The sequence below is a fragment of the Styela clava genome, chromosome 9, assembly GCF_964204865.1.
Source record: "Styela clava chromosome 9, kaStyClav1.hap1.2, whole genome shotgun sequence".
NCBI classification, from domain to species: domain Eukaryota; kingdom Metazoa; phylum Chordata; class Ascidiacea; order Stolidobranchia; family Styelidae; genus Styela; species Styela clava.
The window spans coordinates 7,420,442-7,440,582 of NC_135258.1; the positions used below are offsets into that span (position 1 = coordinate 7,420,442).

The 20,141-nt window shown below is 35.2% G+C and overlaps 1 protein-coding gene and 5 non-coding genes across 6 annotated transcripts in view; 4 read left to right on the forward strand and 2 right to left on the reverse strand.

Annotated features, from left to right (window-relative positions):
* Window positions 1-2,426: 2,426 nt before the first annotated feature.
* On the forward strand, window positions 2,427-2,565 carry LOC144427463 (U4 spliceosomal RNA). The gene has a single exon (XR_013477994.1). It is a non-coding gene; the product is annotated as a U4 spliceosomal RNA (small nuclear RNA).
* Window positions 2,566-3,330: 765 nt separating this feature from the next.
* Window positions 3,331-3,469, forward strand: LOC144427462 (U4 spliceosomal RNA). The gene has a single exon (XR_013477993.1). It is a non-coding gene; the product is annotated as a U4 spliceosomal RNA (small nuclear RNA).
* A 6,057-nt stretch (window positions 3,470-9,526) lies between these two features.
* LOC144427464 (U4 spliceosomal RNA) lies at window positions 9,527-9,665 on the forward strand. Its single transcript, XR_013477995.1, has one exon. It is a non-coding gene; the product is annotated as a U4 spliceosomal RNA (small nuclear RNA).
* Window positions 9,666-10,726: 1,061 nt separating this feature from the next.
* On the reverse strand, window positions 10,727-10,865 carry LOC120340252 (U4 spliceosomal RNA). Its single transcript, XR_005569301.2, has one exon. It is a non-coding gene; the product is annotated as a U4 spliceosomal RNA (small nuclear RNA).
* Window positions 10,866-13,527: 2,662 nt separating this feature from the next.
* Window positions 13,528-13,666, reverse strand: LOC120340246 (U4 spliceosomal RNA). Its single transcript, XR_005569295.2, has one exon. It is a non-coding gene; the product is annotated as a U4 spliceosomal RNA (small nuclear RNA).
* A 4,114-nt stretch (window positions 13,667-17,780) lies between these two features.
* LOC120339223 (uncharacterized) overlaps window positions 17,781-20,141 on the forward strand; it is a 43,391-nt gene continuing 41,030 nt past the window's right edge. Inside the window, exon 1 of the mRNA XM_078116150.1 lies at window positions 17,781-17,801. Within this exon, the coding sequence (XP_077972276.1) occupies window positions 17,787-17,801 (15 nt within the window). The 5' untranslated portion in view covers window positions 17,781-17,786. The remainder of the gene's footprint in view (window positions 17,802-20,141) is intronic.

Here is a 20,141-nt window from a genome sequence, read left to right on the forward strand (position 1 = left end):
GCCTGCAAAAATATTCTGACGGTATCCCAATTACCACGAAGCAAGATATAACCAGTTCATTGCATAGAATTATTATCGAAAAAAGTTTTCTCACAACCCCTGCTATATGAAATGCTCAGGCATATTTGCTTCAAGTTCAAATCTTCACATTGCGCTTGAAAAAATCTTGAAAATATACAAAACCATTAGTTCAACACGGAGTCTGGAGATTCTTTAGAAAATATCCTTTCGGTGTCTCCTCAGACTTCAACTTTTGAAAATTTGAAAGCGATTTGCGCTGTAGTTGAACAAAGGGGCTATTTCTGCCTCAACAAAACGTGTTGTTCGCCATGCCCATATTCGGTATAGATTTCTTGAATATTTCCTCAAAGCCATGATATCACATTTCAAGTTAGCATAACGTTGCCGTACCATTCAATAAATCGATTGACAAGAAGAATGAGATGGAAACTCTAAAGTCAGTGTTACAATCAGGAAGCGTCATAGAAAACTGCAAGATTGTTTCGTATCTTCCTAGCAACATACGAAAGAAACATTTTCAGCAAATGATCGAACAAAAATTCTGGCAGGTTGAATAAAATGATGGATTGGTCCTGTTTAGTGGATAACCGTAATGTATCAGTCACAAACAAAAGCTTGGAAATGTTACTTCCATATTAAAAGCAATTAGAAAATAAACGAACATAGAAATCAATTGATTGACCGCACTAGAGCCTTATGCAACCTACGCACAAAACTGATCATCAAATTCTTTAATTAAACAAATTTGCAAAATAACTGTAGAAACTCACGCCGCTACTGGGAAGGCCTGAGCACTCGGATTTGGTAAAAAAAAATGGGGGACTAACATGATAGCGCAATATATCCGAGATATGTTGTGAAATATCGCTTTAGTATATTTCATAGGATTAAGAAATATCTGAAAAAATAAGAAAAAAAAGCAAAATCTCTCAAACGACCGCTCCAGTTTTCAAGTGCAGAAAGTTTAAAATTGATTGATTCATTGTTCTTGCTTTTTGCTTCAGAGACGCTAGACGTCTTACGTACCGATGTATCGGTATCCGGTATCGGTATCGGCAATATCGGTCATGTATCGGTATCGGTTGGATTAAGGCCGATATTTCCGATATATTTACTTTTACGATAAGGTCAAGAATGTTTTAAAAGATAAGTTGAAATACTACTTTATAATTTATTTTTTTGTCCAGGGAGATCGTGAGATATGAGCCATACATGTCCCCACCCTCGCGAGGGAATAGGATTCACCTGTTTTAGCTATTTATCAGCCAAACTAGCTCAACTGGCTGTTTTCGCTGTCAAATTTTTATATTGACATTTTTAATATTACATAGTAATTATGAAGAAATATATCAACACAGCACATAACAAAAAGCAACTAGGCGCCCAGTTTTAAATCACACAGTGGAATTGGAGTCCTTGTTAACGCCACATGCACTTTGGGCACGGCTATAAATTCTGACTGTTTGTCGTCAAGTACGAGTGTCATTTAGTCCGTCGACATCGATAAACTAAATTACAACACAATTATCCCTCTACGCAGGTATTAATTTTGTTTAACTACACAATTTCTTTATAGATGTATTGACATGACCGCCTAGAGCCCTAGACTGTCTCAAAATATATGATAGCAATTGTAAAATATTATAAAATAGTGAAGTAAAAAAACATTCTCGACATTTATAGGTAGGCCTTCTTCTTGTCGGTGCTGATTGATATTCTTTCATGTTGACTTTGATTTATTGCGGTGACGATTATGATCAACCACAAAATAAAATATTTGTAAAATTCTTTCAATTTGAACGTAGGACGGCGGCGTTAGAATGTGTGGGCGATATTCGATATTCTTTTAAACACGATTAACGATATTCGAAGGTCGCGATATTAACATTAACTTCGAATTGGACATCCCGGCTTATGAATTTTCTAATTGAACACCGAGATTACTAGCGTCACTGTACAATGCATCTTAATCCGTATCTGGATACAAACATCAATTTCATATTATGTGATATATCTCTTTTTTCGATCTGAAATAATGTGTACTATGAACAACGCTCAAAGACCATTGTTTTAACCCTTCTGCCCTACACTGCACATTAAGTAATGATTACACAGTATCGGTATCGGAATATCGGTAATAGTGGTACATCTCTATTACGTACCAGAATTACGTGCAACGCGGCTGGCGACTAGCGTTATATTTGGCGTTTCGGAAATTATGTATTAGATTTATATAAAACGTGTCATTTCAATGCAGCTTATGTACGAGATATTTGCATACATACATTTTCTGAAATGAGTGGACCTGTTGTTAGTAGGTTCGCTGTGAACACTATCATTGCATTTTGACTCAACCACAAATGATCAAAAATACACTCCGATAACATTTTTTTCTCCTCGTCGTCAGCTTTGCGCTATGGCAGTATCGTAACCAATGAGGTTTATCCGAGGTGCGATTATTGCTAGTTGAAAACTATTACCAATACCCCGCCCTGGTGATACAAACGTGTCGCTTGTGGCAATTTCTGAAGGGTTCTGCGGAACTTATCCTTAACGAACTTATAATTTAGAAAAGCGGGTTGCAGGTATTTCTGTTGTACTAAGATTTCATCAAAAACTTAAGAGAGGTTTGCTAAAAATATAAACAATGTAGCACAGACGTGGAACTGAAGAATTCCATATTCCCTCGAGATATACGAGATTATTTTTATATTGGGATCATTTGTACAAAGACACCGACAATGCTCAAAATAGGAAAATTAGTAATTATTTAGTGAGGGTTTGGGTTAAGGCCAGGAATGCAGATTGCGCTGTAAATTCGAATATTTGAGTAATTCTTAACCCTAACCCCAACTGGATAATTACTAATTTGTTATTTAAAAACGTGGCGGGGGAGTTTTCTTAATTCTCACAATTTTTACATTAGAGTCGGGGGCTTTGTTCAGAAGATCCCTAGATTCTTGCGATTTGTATATAACTTGATCTTTCCTTTTGCCGATTAAAACTTTTGTCATTCTTCTTGTCACTGTGTCATTTACCGGTTGTATGAAAATATTCAGCTTCTCTTGGAATTTGATGTACGATGTACATAACCCGTGATTTTTGGGATTTATTAAATAGTATAAAATAAATATGAAGCAATGGACTGGTGTCCGTGATGATGTGAAATACAAAATTAATATTAATTTCTAATTTGTACATCCCAGTTTTATTTCGCGGAAATATGTGACAGTTACGTGAGGTTTTAGGGCCACCACAAATGATAGAGTGCATTCACACTCCTATACGCAAATTTCTTTCTTCAGCAGTAGCTTTGCGCAGTGGCAGTATCGTAACCAATGAGGTTTATCCGAGGTGCGATTATTGCTAGTTGAAAACTATTACCAATACCCCGCCTTGGTGACGTAAACGCGTTGCCTGTGGCAATTTCTGGAGGGTTCTGCGGAACCTATCCCTCTATAAACTTATTTCAAAACGAAAGCTATCTCCAGAAATGGTATTTTGGTTGACCGTTCTAAAAACTGTGGACACGTTTCTATAAGGCTATTTAGCGATTTGGATGTAGCTGAATCTTTATTTTTAAACTCCCTACATTACTGTTGTCGCAGTGTCACTTCTTTTCTATTCCCGTATCACAACAGAGGTCGTACTCATCGACATATATAAGTAACACGCGGGAGTATCGAGTGTTTTATGTTCGCCATTGCTTGAAGGCAGCGGATATAACCAATAAACATGCTGGATATCTTAATTTTACGGACAAAGCCATCATGTCATGATTTGCATCGGTCCAACGTTGCGTTTGTATTTTACGTTTCGTTTACGTTTGTATTTTACGTTTCGTTTACGTTTGTAGTTGACGTTTCGTTTACGTTTCTTGTCTTCTTTTTGAAATATTTATTACAGTTATCCCCAACATTATTCTGCTGCGCATGCAATGTTCATGACTGTACGAAGGAATGAAAGCATGAAGGACAAGAGAGCTACGCTCAAATATATGGACACGTCTGTTCGCAGTACAGTACGGTTTACCGTACCGTCAGATCACAGTCTACAAATATATTCACACCAAGCGGAGCAGTGCAGTCGGACACAAAATGGCGTCCGATGCCCGCAGAACGTTCAGTGACGTCATATCAAACAAAAACAAATCTTACAGAGCTAACAGAAATATTTGAAATAAATAAAAGTAATAGCCTTCTGGAGAAAAATTTCATCTTCAACCACTAAAAATTTCAAAGCAATTGGTCCAGTGATCAAAGTGAAATCCGTTTTTTTAATATTTCCACTAGGTGTCTTAAAAGTGTCAAAGAACAACAAGAACAACATACCAACAAAACGATCGTTATGTCCACTAAACGTGTCCAATAAAACAGAATTAAATTAAAATATGTCACAATTCGCTTGTCAAATATTCTAGAATTACAACAATAACAGTCCTGCAGAGATAAGAGAAAATATATTCTTTGTCATCAGCATAAATGAACAAACATAAAATTATATTTGTTTTAAATCATTTTTTCGTGCGGGATGTCTGTCATTTATTTCAGAACAGAGATTCCATTCAGACATTTATAATCTCGTTTACCCCTTTCCTAAAAGTGAAATTTACCCTATTTATTGTTTAGGATGTCTATTCCAGTGTTGTGTTATGAAATTAAGATAATGGAACTAGGTTGGACCCTGGTGCCTGCGTGATAATGGCAAAAGCATCAATTGCGTAAGAAAATACTTTGCAATCTTCTATCTGGTCAACAGCTACATTTAGTCATGTACGTTCTTGCTTGTGAAATTTACCCCGATAAAAGTTAAGTTTACCTCCGGGTTCAGCCCTTAGTTTATAAATTGCGTTGTAAGGGATTTCGTGAAATTTCCTAGTATTTCGGGATCGACATAACAAAAATAGGTTTGGCACAGGAGTGCTGTAATCCCAAACAACATTGAAATAGTGGTTTTTAAAGACAATCATGTTTATATACAATTCAAACCCACCCAGTTTCTTTATCATCATGTTTTCGCATATTTTTACAAATTACAAGAAACAGTCTATTATAAATCAAGAAACGATATTTTGGTTTGACCTTCTCAGGAATTGTTTTGGTTATAAAACGTTATCTTTTTAATAAACAAACAAGAGATTACTCGGAACATCTACGAAAGAGATGACACAGTCACCTACTAAATATCAGAAAAATCTCTGGCTTCGATTTGTTCTTGCAATCAGCTTTGACTAAACTTGTTTCACACATACGCTGCTATTTGCTAATATCCATCATTTTCAATTCTCTTCCACACCCCAACACTAACCAAACTAGCTATTTTAAAGATACTGCTCAAACCTTTTACAATGTCACATTATAATACATGTAATCCACCGTATTTCTTGGAACTGTTTATTTACAAGCTCTATTATTTTTCTCAACGATTTCTTCATGTAATCAAGGTATTTTGAGACTGACAATTGACATTTTTGATTCATTTTTGTTGTTATGAATTACAACGCCCATCACGTATCATCGTTCTTACAATATTTGGCAATAGGCAGGAATTACATATTTATAAACCTACTTACTTATAATAACATTCGATAAACAGAACAAAATGAAGGATTATTTTTATGTCTGACCCTAGTTCCACTTCATTAAACGTAACTTACCGTTCAATCATACGGCGTATATTCAAATTCTGTTTGCAATCGCCAAGTCTAAATTTTTATGTTCATTTGTTATTCATTACACCAGAAAATGTCGGAATCCTATTGAATCGGCGCTCCTGAAGTGTGAAGTGTATGTACCAATATGGAGGTAACTAATTTTGTTCGCCTACTCTACATCAAGTTGTGTAAAGGGATTGAAACATACCGGCAGGGGGTATATTCACTTGCTGGCTAACACAGGCAGTCCCCGAACTCGAAATAGAACTTAGAAATAAGGAAAATCGGAATAAAATTATGGCCTATAATCCTGCCCTGGTACACATACTAAGGGAGTACCATTGATTCGACATTTATTACACTTAATACGTTTTAATCTATTCAACGGATTGGCTTGTTCAGAATTATTATTATTACATCACCCCGATAATTTGCCTTTAACTTTTGTTTCATTTGTAAACATGAATTATGTGACTGTAAACAGAAACTATAGTCGTTATACAAATAAAATAGAAAGACATTCAAAACAATGTTTAAACTTGAAAAAGATGACCTAGTTTTCTTTCAGCTTAAGAAGTGTAATATGGCTTGCTATTTCATTCCTATGCACTCACTTCATATGTATTTTATTGTGTGAAATGATGAGGGCTGATTTATTCATTTATGACATGACGTAACCACCACACGTTAGTTACCACAGATTTCTCCCAATTATGATGTCATTCCCTAAAGCTTACTTTGCGACAATGCGGTCAGATAATTTGATTAATACCCTTGTCAGTGGAATCAACTAATCTTGTTATTATAACGACATCATATTAATATAAATATGGATGACTGGGTTCAAACATTACATTGTGAGGGAACAATTTATAACGTTGTCGAGAGCGTTTTTCGTACGTCTAGGCTCAAAACCGGTTGACCTGATCGGAAAGTGAGACTTACAATCAGACTGTACTGTACTGTAGGCTGTGCAATTAGGCACCCTATCCGCCAACGATTAATGATACCGCTATGGCGAATTGCTAAGTTACGTTACCACATCCCTCTATCGCCTTATTGATCTTTCATTAAGCTGATATTAACGATTGTATTCATAATTTTCCGATAACTTCCTCAGTCTGACATTAAAATCGTTAAGTATAAAGCGACAAGTCTCATAATTGCAGTTGATTCCACACTATAGTTACAATATACCAACTCAATTGATAATTTGTAGTCTCTGTTAAAGGTCCAGCGAATATGACAAATTTGATAGCAAAGGTAAAAACTTGAAGGGCGACTGTTGGTGTTAATATATTTGCTAAAAGTAGTCAAAACATGCGAACAGGTTTTGGGTGCAAAAGCAACACATGCAGTTTTGTGCATGAATTATTTTATTTGCATGATCCGCGTGATACTTGTTAAATTAAATATTTAAAAGATATTATTTAAAACTGAACTGGCTACAACAAGATCATATTAAAAACCCACCATTTTCTTTCGTCACAAAATACACAGAACGATAATTGAGTCAAAAACGATAATTTGAAAATATGAAACCAGATGTATATCGCATTCCTAAAGCATTCTTTTTCAACTTCTCAACCACAAAATGCATTGTAACGATGATTAATTAAGTGTTGATAAGAACCCTCCACACCCACTTAAGCTTAAGTAGAATTTTATCTGAGACAACGTCATATTAATAACTGTTCTATTAATTGCGCTCTCTGGGTTTTCTTCTTTTAACCATGCTTGATACCATGATGAATTGATGTTTTTAAGTTCGAATTATGTTTGTTGTAAGGTCGACATGCAGATGTAAGTTCAACACAGAGCCTTAACACAGAGTCTAAATTTACATGCTGTTAAAAATGTCCAGAAAATATTTACATAATCATGCACTTCAATAGTTCAATGTTAGTTATACTTACTGTGCTTAGTTACCGATGAGTGAACGTAAAAATTACATTTTTCAATTAAAACTGCACCGTCATCGTTACACAAAGAGAATCAAGAGGGTAGGGTCTGCTTCACAGTCCGCCATTTTTAATTCAAACACTTCTTGACAACTATTATGGAACAGATACTGTATGATGAAAGTGCGGAAAACACCAAATTGGTCGCAAATGGACGCGGTCATTCTGAGACGAGATGATCAGCTGATAAAAGCTTTAAAACAAAGTTCAAATTACCATGCTGTGAAAATTGTTTGGAAAATGTAACCACATTGATGCATTCCAATTTAATTCGGATTCACTGTGTTTGTGCTCCTACAGTCACAACTTAATTCAACTAGATTCTCTATAGTTACATTCACCTTTTGCGAATAGGCAGGCGGATTGTAGAAAGATATTCGGATGATATTACACCATTTAAGTTAGAGGTGACGAACCCATTTGCTACCGCGGGCCATTTTATCAGTCATTGTTGAGTAAGCGGGCCGCACAACTTTTTAGTCATACTATGATACCTGCTAATTTTCATTAACAAAAACAAACAACTGTATCCATAAAGATGAAGGTATTTAATGATATATTGCAGCATAAGATAAAATAAAAAGGAACATTCAATGAATATTGTGCTCGGTGACATTTGTGGAAAGTTATTTGCCTTACGAAGCGCTACTTTATATTAGAATGAACTGAAATTTTTGGAAGTCTCAACTGAATACTAACATTTCCGTCTGTCAGTCTTGACCTGTATCGATTAAGTTGGGTTACTGGTGGCGCCATCTCACTCGGCTGCGAGCTTTGCTCGGCTCGGGTGTTCAAGATCCGAATTTCCGTTCGAATACCGCAGCATTTTTTATCCGAGATTTTTTTGGTCGACTACCTTAGTATCACCATACAATCAATGAAATAAATTGTAGTCTTTACTATTTTATCCCAGATCTACGGATTTCTCTAACGTTGATATCTTGAAAATAACCTTGGGTGGTAGCATTGCGATATGGCGGAATCAGTGTTGCAAGAACAAATATAATAAAATATATATAATCGGAAACATTACATTTTCACAAAAGTTACCCCTTCTCCGTTAATCTTTATGCGTTTGTCGATTAGGCAGTGTAACTATGCTAATACCATGCTGGTCAATTTGATCCATTGTTAAAGGTATCGATGAGTCAACAAAAATAGATGTAGTTGCCAGTAATATTAATAATACATTTAATTAATAATTTTGCTGTACAGTTTCCAAAGGTTTATGATTTCAAGCCAACCATACACTGAATGGCCTGAATGCTTCGCGGGCCGCACGAAATTCTCTGGCGGGCCGCAGGTTCGTCACCTCTGACTTAAGTCTTCAACAGGTCTTACACCATTTTTTGTCCAATTCTTGACAATCTATATATAAAACATATATATATATATATATTATATGTGAATTCAAGCCGGGAAAGCGTATCGCAAGCCTTATGAGTAGAGATGTCAAAGCAGTTAACAAAACTTCTAGCAAAATATTTTTTCTTATACTTTTGCTACCCGAGCGATTATTTTTATCTAGCCATGTTTTTTAATTCTACTTCCGGTTTCCCAACTTCCAAATTGAGAACGAAATCGCATTGCTTAATGTTCTTATGACATCTTGATCAGTATTTTTCTGTTTACAGCTGATTATACTCTCAACGCGAATCAGGAAACAACTCCATGACGCTTTCCAAAAAGGAAAGTAATTTAACAATCGAATCGTAAATCAGTTTATGTTGTATTTAGTTGTCAATTTTGTGATATTGAATGATTTATTAAAAAAGGCGATTGCAGGAACTTTAATTTATATAAACGTGGCAATTATGTGCGTTTCCTCGAGTCACCACAAATGGTAGATTTCTTCAATACTACTAGTCAAAATTGTGCAAGCTTTTCCTTCAGCTTTGCGCAGTGGCAGTATCGTAACCAATGAGGTTTATCCGAGGTGCGATTATTGCTAGTTGAAAACTATTACCAATACCCCGCCCTGGTGATACAAACGTGTCGCCTGTGGCGATTTATAAAGGGTTGTACGCAACCTATCCCGTTTACAATTGTTGATCTTCCCCATTATTAACGACACACAGACAGCGTATATTGCTGAGTTATTTGTGTTATGCTATGCCTCTCTCTTGTGATACGATCGCATTGTAGAGGCAATTTTCTGAAGGGCTATATGAGATTCGTCTTACTACAAAAAAAGCAATAATGATTCTGAGATACCACGTTATTAGGGATCTTTTGTAGTAATTCCTCTTCACAAATGCACAAAATGTGAGATTTTAGAAAAACATCCCCGACATGTTATAAGTACTGCAAACCGTGACGATATTGGTGGTGGGGGTATTTTTGGAGGGGGTTTTCTTTCATATGAGTTTTGACTGCTTATGTATAAAGTAAACATCGGTAATATACACGAGACCGCCTATAAATCACAACCACTAGGTGGCAATATAGGTAGACAGTGACTCGACAAGATTTTGTCAGTGACAGCAAGAGCACTCGCGAGTATTATACCAGCATCGACTTGTGGAGCTGTCGGAACTGGTTAGAAATGGACTCAAAAACACAGGCATGCTTTAAAACCATCAGCACTTATATATTTATAAGCAGTGGTGGGATTCAAATTTTTTGTCAGCCGGGACCTTCACAAAAGTCATATTTTTCAGCCGGTTCTGTTACAAACGGAACATTGACAGTAACCAGTAATTCTGACCGGTTCGCTGATCTCATAAAATTCCGTGAGACGGTTCTATAGAACCGGTGCGAACCGGCTGAATCCCACCACTGTTCATAAGTGAGATTTCATCGTACACTACCTCACACATGTAATATAAAACAGTTTTAGTTTGGAATTTACTTGCCTTTGCGTTCTTTTACTATCAGGATGAATCGAGTCATTATTTCAATTCATGTTGGAGCGAGGTCGACGTGGAGAGATGAGTAGTGGGCGCGTGATAAAAAAAAATTCTGAAGTAATTTTATTTACCCTAAACTGCCGGGTGCTCACGTCAAGTGTTACGTTTAGGATATACGTCGACCTTCTTAGATAATTTCGACCAACCCTGTTGGCCACGGCTTGTCTTGTAAGGTAGGTTAGGTTCCGCAGAACCCTTCATAAAATGCCACAAGCGACACGTTTGTATCAAAAGGGCGGGGTATTGGTAATAGTTTTCAACTAGCAATAATCGCACCTCGGATAAACCTCATTAGTTACGATACTGCCACTGCGCAAAGCTGTAGAATGAGAGAAAAAATGATCTTATGGGAGTATTAATAAACTCTAGCATTTATGGTGACTTGAAAAACACTAATAATTGCCACCTTGATGTGAATCAAAATTCCCGCAATTGACTTGCGTTAATAAATTATCCAATATCAATCATAAAACTGGCGACTACAAAAAGGACTGATTCAAGTCCCTCACAAAGCGCAATAATTTTTTTTGGAATGTATGAACAGGGAGGGATATTACACACCTCACATAACTTAACTAGTGTACCAATAACAAATCTGATGGAGAACATAAAAATCGTAATTGTTAATAGAACAGGTTCCGCAGAACCCTTCAGAAATTGCCACAGACGACCCGTTCGTATCACCATAGCGGGGTATTGGTACTCATTCAAGCCCTCTACGAAGAAACCAATCGTATTATAAATTTCTGAAGGTCATGAAACAGAAGATAGAAATATGATGATCAATATGTCATTTACACATAAGTATTCAATTTCATATTCATTTCGAATAATGGCAATCTCAAAAACTAAATTCAAAATGTGTTCAACTAGAAATAATAGGTTGGTTAGCAATAGTGTTACAAAAATGTGTTGACCTTCATACTAATTGAACTTGCGTCAAGCTCTTTCATTATTGATTTACATACAGTATATATATAATTTATATATCAGTCGCCGAGAATTGTTATAGACTTAAAATGATGTATTGTAGACGAACATCTTCTATCCCTTCACAGATGATAGACTCAGCGGTGGTGACCGGGCGAGAGATCGGCTTTTTTCTCCCCAGGGATAAATATGTAAACCTATCCTACCCTATTATGAGCTTGACAAATGAGGAGCTACAGTTGTATAAGGATGTAAATTGTAAGGATATACACCGTTATGAGAACATTTTTCGAAAAATTTTCACAACATGCCAGTTTGGACTTTATGATAAGGATTCTGTCACGTGATCAACTCGTCTTTGGATGACAACGTTGAGTTTGAAACATTCAATATATCTGTTCCATATTAGTTGTCGATAAATGTTTAAATTAAAAATGGCGGACTATGAAGCAGACTCCTTATCTTTTTAGTTAAGATTAGTGTAACGATGATGAAGCAAATTTAATTGAAAAAACGAACTATTCACTCTCATATATTCGTAACTTTTAGTGCAGTAAGCGCAGTAAATATGCATTTGACGATTGGAGTACATAGTTATAAAAATATTTTCTGGACATTTTTAACAGCATGCTAATTCAGACTCTGTGTTAGAGCATGAACCCACGTCTACATGTCGACATTCACACAAACATAATTGGACTTTTAAAATATCAATTCATCATGGTATCAAGCATGGTTGAAAAAAGAAAACCCAGAGAGTGCAATTAATAGAACAGTTATTAATATGACGTTGTCTCAGATAAAATTCTACTTAAGCTTAAGTAGGTGTGGAGGATTTTTATCAACACTTAATTAATCATCGTTACAATGCATTTTGTGGTTGAGAAGTAAAATAGTTATGCATTTCGAATGTGACAAATAACTGGTTTATCTTTGATATAACTGAAGGTTGTTTATACACGCACTGTCATTTTTGACTGGGATATTTTGGTCCAAAATGAAATGGCGGATTTTTCTTTAGTTACTGTTTAGTCATGATATGGGTTTTAAATAGTATAGGATGTTCATAAAGTCTTGAAAAATTTTCAAAATTGCTAAGAGATGTATCGATGTCATATATTGTTTTGGCCCTCGCAGATGTATTAAATGAAGTAAAAATACCTAGACAATTACTGTTCAAAAAACAACAAACCTGGTTGAGATATATTGAGAACCGAGCTCATAACAAAATTGAAATTGTGAAGGGACTTCATGGAATGCCTGTACATTCATTTGAAAACATTCACGCAAGTAATGTTAAAATGAACTTATTGTATAAGTCAGATAACTTCTAAATACAACGCCCAACCAGATTAAAATAAATTGAGATTATCACATTTCAACTCCTATTGAATTACTAGTTGATTAGTTAGTTGCTTGCTCTGACAACCTGGTTACATTTGTTGACTTCTTGAAACATATATATCAACACTATGGTTCCTATATAAATTGCTTATATAATTTCATATTAAGCAAGTGACTGAACCCGAATCAAACTCCCGACTGTCATTAAATGTACCATGAAGTCTCTTTACAATTTCAATTTTGTTATAAAATCAGTTCTTAATATATTTTAACCAGGTTTGTTGTTTTTTAATCAGCAATTGTTTAAGTATTTTTACTTTATTTAATACATCTGTGAGGGCCAAAACAATATATCGTATCGATGAATTCCCTTTGTAATTTAAATTTTTTTCAAGACTCAATGGACACCCTATATTAGCAAAATCATTCGTTATCGCTTTTTGACTCAAAATATCGAAGAGTAACGCGACACATTTTAAGTTAAAGCACTCATTGATAAAAACAAATGATGTCAGAGTTATGTCACTGACCGCCTAAATATTTTATGAACCAATGTTTCTGTTCTTTCAAACATGCGTGTATTTAGAAAAGAACAAATTAACTTCTGTCTGGTGCTCACACCAAGTGTTAGGTTTGGTAAATTCGTCGACCTTTTTCAGAGTAGTGCAATCTATACTGCCGGCCACGGTTCATTTTTGTAAAAGAATAAGTCCCGTAGAACCCTTCAGAAATTGCCACAGGCGACACGTTTGTATCACCAGGGCGGGGTATTGGTAATAGTTTTCAACTAGCAATAATCGCACCTCGGATAAACCTCATTGGTTACGATACTGCCACTGCGCAAAGCTGTTGAATCAGAGAAAAAAAATCAAATAGGATTGAAAATGAACCCTACCATTTGTGGTGACTCGAAAAAACGCACATAATTGCCAGGTTTTGATATAAATTAGAAATTTCTGTAATCGCCTTTTTTAATAAATTGTTCAATATCACACAATTGACAACCGATTACAGCATGAACTCATTCAAGCCCGCCACGAAGAAATCAACCGTCTTGGAATCTCTGGAAGGTCATGAATTAGTTTCCGATTCGCATTAATAGGGAGGTCAAAAAATATTTGGAAAACTTTTTCATAATACTATTGCTAACCAAGCTATTTTGTCTAGTTGAATGGATTTTTAATTTTACCTCGGGTTTGCCTTCATTCGAAATCGAATTGCTCAATGTGTAAATCACATCTTGATCAGTATTTTTCTGTTAACAGCTGATTATACTTCTAATAGAACTTGCGATAAGCTTTTCCATAGTTGATTTACATATAGTATACGGTATGTTCTATATATCAGTTGCCGGGAATTGTTATAGACTTAAAATGGTGTATTATGAGACGGATATCTTGACAGATGATAAGCTTGACAATGGAGAAGCTATAGTTGAATTAGGATGTAAATTGAAAGGTACATCTTTATGACTACATTTTATGAACAATTTTCAGAGCATGTCAGTTTGAACTTTATGATAAGGATTCTGTCACATAATCAACTCGTCTCTAATGACAACTGCTAAGCTTGAAACATTTAATATATCCGTTCTATATTATATATCTGTCCATGATAAAATTCTACTTAAGCTCAAGTGGGTGTGGAGGGTTTTCATCAACGCCTAATTAATCATCGTTACAATGCATTTTGTGGTTGTTAAGATATATTGAGAACAGACTTCATAACAAAATTGAAATTGTAATGGAACTTCATTGATACCCTGTACATTAATTTAACAACTTTCACGCGAGTAATGCTGAAGCGAATTCGTTGTATATGTCAGATAATTGCTAAATACATCGTCCGACCCGATTAAAATAAATTGAGATTACAACATTTCCTATTGAATTACAATCAGTTGATCAGTTAGTTGCTCTCTCTTACAATCTTATTGAATTTACTGACTTCATGGAACAAACATATCAACGATATGGTGCTTATATAAGGCTCTTACATAATTTCCCATATGAGCAAGTGACCGAACCCGAATCAAACTCCTGACTGGCATTGAATATACAGGGCGTCCATAAAGTCACTTTACAATTCCAATTTTGTTATGAAGTCAGTTCTCAATATATTTTAACCAGGTTTGTTGTTTTTCAATCAGTAAGTCAGTGATTGTTCAAGTAATTTTACTTCATTTAATACATCCGTGAGGGCCAAAACAGTATATATATATATATATATATATGGTATCGATAAATTACATTCGCAATTTCAAAACCTCATGAACACTCTACAACCATTCGTCATCGGTTCTTGTCTCAGAAAATCGAAGTAAAAGACGATATATTTAAGTTAAACCATCCATTGATGAAAACATATGATGTCAGAATTAAGTCGCTGACCGACTAAATATTTCATGAACCAATGTTTTTGTTCTTTCAGACATGCGTTATTTTTAGAGTTTACCAAATCCACCAAATTTTGTACCAAAAATCTTTATATATATATATATATTGAGAAAAACTGTGACCGTGTTTCCCCGAAACTAAGACCTCGACTGAATTTTAAATGATTTTAATATAAGCCCTCCCCTTAAAATAAGACCTAGTGACTAGCGCGAAATTATTTTTGACCCAGAAATCTCTTATATATGCACTTTTCAAATAATTAATTTAAAACTTGTGATAGAGGAAAATGTGTTATTTATAAGTAAATGGATATCGGTTTTCATATTTCGTGTATTTGAAAATCTCGTAGTTGTAATTTTGTACTTTTGATGTCATTTTTCGAAAGAAAATTGAAATAAAACCCAGTCTTATTTTCGGGGAAACACGGTAGTATTGCAAATATAACTTCTCTTTTTTTATGTCTTTCACCAGTTCATACAAGTAACGTTGAGAAATTAGCTATACTCAAGATCAATTATATTAAAAGTTTGGTTAACTCAGCGTTATTTCTAACAGTTGACAACCCACGTAAACAACATCAGCATGAAAATTGTAAATTGGAGGAAATCAAACTACGTCATCGTTGGCAGAACTTGTTTATGAAAAATTATCGAAAAGATACTCTGAGTTCAAAGCAAAGTAAATAATTCTTCGTGGCTGGCATTCGCGTGTCTCCGTCAGTCAGGAAAGTTGATTTGCATATTCGAGATGGAAGATTACAATAATATGGGTAAAATCCATCAAAGTCAGTTGTTGGGAAGTAAGAGTTGAGAAACAAAACTAAACTGCTTCCCTAGTCCGTGGTATAGCAAACGGAGAGTCAGATTTATAATGAATGCGCCGCATAATTAAAGGTAATTAATTTTGTTTGCCTACTTTACATCAAGTTGCGTAATCGGGCGGATTCACTTGGCTGACACAGACAGTCCCCGAACTGGTAATAGAACTAAAATAATAAAAATCGGAATAAAATTATGGCCTAACCCAAACCTGGTACACACACTACGGGAGTACCTTAATGGACTTTGAGAACGGTGGTAAACTTGGAAACCTGCCCAATAAGAGTCTGGGATTTTGTGTGATTTGGTTTGATACACAGTTTTCGACGACTCGTCTGATATGGAGTGAAAGAGTTAACGAAATAGTGAACTTCACTCGCTTACTTTTCAGGACAAATAAATCTAACGAAGGTTTTATATTTGTATATATTATATGGTCTACAATAAGAAGAACGATATTTTATTCATATTTGGGCTTTCATTTATAAAAACATTATATAATGACAGAATATAGTGACCACATGATTTTGATAACACTTGATTGTTTTTACCGCGGAATACACTTCTTTAACAAAATATCCAAGTTCATCTCACCATATGACGTAGGTAGATCTTGTCTTTTTGATTGTTTACTGCCTCGGTTAAACTTCGCCAACAAATTATCAGATGCACTCGAGTTTTAACAGCGACTACAATTTATCAATTAAGTTGTTATATAGCTGAACAGCAAATGAAATTTGTCGCTTGTGAGGTCAGTTATCAGACTATTACGAATGCCATGGTCATATCATTCTAATAAATGGAATTATAAAGCAAATAAGGCGATAGATGGTATCGGAACTTAGCGAGTTACCGTAGCGGTATTAATATCCTTTGACGGATAGGATGTCAGGGTACAGCTTTATCGTATGGTAATTGGTAATTCACACCCCGGTTCGGTCAACCAGTCTGGCATGAGCTTCGGTGAACAAAAAACGTTTTCGAAAACAGTGATAATCTTTTCACCACAATGTCAGTCTTTGAGTCAGGTTATTCATATTTATTATAAAAATTACGTCGTTAAAAAAACAAGATTAGTTGATTCCACTGACAAGGTTATCAATCAAATTTTCTGACCGCTTTGTCACAAAATAGGCTTCAGGGAATGACATCATAATTGGGAGAAAACTTTGCTGTGGTAACTACCGTGGTAGTTACGTCAAGGTACTTTATGTAATCGTCGGCGAATAAATCAGACATGTCTCTCATTCATATGCACTAGTTGATTTTCAACTGCGCACTGGTAATGGCCTTGTTGGACTGCAAACGTTCATCAACTGATTTCAAAGGTCACTTTGAAACTTGTACGCCTAAAGCACGAAGTTTCCTCTTTTTCCTTGCTCAAGCACCATGTAAACTATACATAATACCTTGAAAGCGTTAGAGATGTTAGCAGTAGTAAGGAATATACCTTACACCAAAATATATACGTATAGCGCACACGCTGTGCTTATTTTTACAAAAGATATATTTTAAAATGTGTTTTTCTGATCTTTCGGAATTCGGCATCCCATTCATTTATTGTCAGTATATATACCTAACAGGCAATTTTTTTTAATATTGTTCTCGTTTATAGCCTCATTACAAAAAAATCAGCATGGTAACAATTCATCGGATTTCGAGTTATTGCTTAAATAAGTCTAAATGAGAGAAGAGAAACATTTTTTTCTGATCTCCACTTTGTGGTATAATGAACAAAGTCGTGGCAGAGATTGATGCTCTCAATGCAGGTAACAGCTTATCAAATAACAGATTATATAATATTTGAAAGTTGGTATATACTTTCCTTAATATTTTAAATTTCAATGGATGTTGCATGGTAGAATAGCAAAATAAAAAAGATTGGGATCGGAGTCGGACTCAAAAGCAGTACTTCATTTTGGTACTCCTGTATTGTGTGTACCAGGTTAGGGTTAGGCCATAATCTTATTCCGATTTTCCTTATTTTAGTTTTATCACGAGTTTGGGGACTCTCTGTGTTAGAAAAGTGAAGAGGTGGGATTCAATTTTTTTATCAGCCGGTTCCATCACAAAAGTCATATTTTTCACCTAGTTCTGTTACAAAAAGTCATTGAGAGTAACCAGTAATGCTAACCGGTTCGCTGATCTCATAAAATTCCGTGAGACGGTTCTATAGAACCGGTGCGAACCGGCTGAATCCCACCACTGAATATACCCTCTGTCCATAGGCTTCAGTCCCTTTACACAACTTGATGTAAAGTAGGCGAACAAATTTAGTTACCTCCATATTGGTACACACACTTCTGGAGCGCCCTGTTTTGTTCTCTTTGTCAGCGTTTAAGTATGATATAAGATGAAAATTCTTTTCTGATGCTAAATATTTTAGAAATGATAATACGTGATGGGCGTTGTAATTTATAAAAACAAACATTTATCAAAAATGTCAATTGTCAGCCTCAAAATACCTTGATGTCAAGAATAGATTTAGAATAACAATAATTGACCTGATGGATAAACCGTTCCAAGAAATATGGTAAATTACATGTATTATAATGTAATGGTGTAGAAGTTTTGAGTAGTATGCAGTATTCATAAAAGCAGTTTGTCGTAATGTTGAGGTGTGAAATAGAATTGATAAAGTAAGATCTTAGCAAGCACATACGAGATGAGTTTACTCAAACAAATTTGATTGTAAGAACATACTTGAGCCAGAGATTTTTCTGACTTTTTTTTCTGGCAACTGTGTCATCTCGTAGATATCCCAAGTAATCTCTTGTTTGTTCATTAAAAGAATTAGGCTTCATAACCAAAACAATTCATGAGGTCATACCAAAATATCGTTTCTTTAATAATAGGTAAAAATAAAACATGATAATACAGAAACTGGGTGGGTTTGAATTGTATATAGACATGATTGTTTTTGAAAATCACTATTTCAATGTTGCTTGAAATCCCGGCACTCCTGTGCCCAACCTATTTCTATTATGTCTGTCCTGAAATAATAGAAAATTTCACGTAATCCTTTATAATGCCATTTTCTAAATAAAGATGTTCTAACCCAAGTCAAATTTAACCTTTATCTGGGATAATTTGGCAAGCAAGAAAGTACATGGCTAAATGTAGCTGTTGACCAGATATAAGATTCCCAAGTACTCTCTTGCGCAACTGATGCTTTTAGAGCGCTCCTCCGGGCACCGGTTGAGTACTCCCTTTCTAGTAATTCACTTACAGCGCACTGAAATAGACAGTCTCCTACACAATTGAAAAGATAAATTTTAATTCGAACAGAGCCAATCGGGTAAACGAGAGAAATATGTTGGGAATCTCATGGGACATGCGTTACCGAAATTCCGAAGCAATTGACACGTGACATGAAAAATGTGTACAAAAAATGTAATATTGTGCTTGTTTATTTACTATAATAATAAAGGATACATTTTCTCCAATCGTTGCAGGACTGAAAACGCATATATTGTTGTTTTTCTAGAAAATTTAACAAGCACATTTTGACATATTTGAATGTAATTCTGTCCTATCCTCACGTTTCCATTTCATCGTATAGTCATCACCATTTTTCAAACGCGAGGAAAAATAACATTGAGAATAACGTGACAGGCATTTTAAATAACATTGCACCCTGATTATAAATAATACTAAACGTTGTTTAAGAAAACACTTCGGACTCGGTGACCTTATTGAACTAAACAGCCTATGGTACCAACCAAATCTCTAGAGGTCGTATGAACCTACTTTCTTGAGTTACATCGCCAGCGGTTTTAAGGTTTGAATAAGTATGTATTATTTCGAGTCACGACAATAATTGAATATGGGGATACTCTACTAGAAGGTGTTTTGGAGAAATGGGTAAATATATAATATTCATATGCACATATTGAATTACTTGGAATAGTCATTTTCACTACAGCATTATAAGCGTATATGGATCAACCGGCACAAAAGCGTAGAAGAAAGATTAGTAGTTACTCCCGCAGAAACCCAATCGATAGCACAAGTAAATATTAATGGTTTTACATATTTATCGTTGTATGTTTGCCAATGCATCTTAAAACTGCAATGCATCTTGAAACGTGGTATGTTTGCTTTTATTG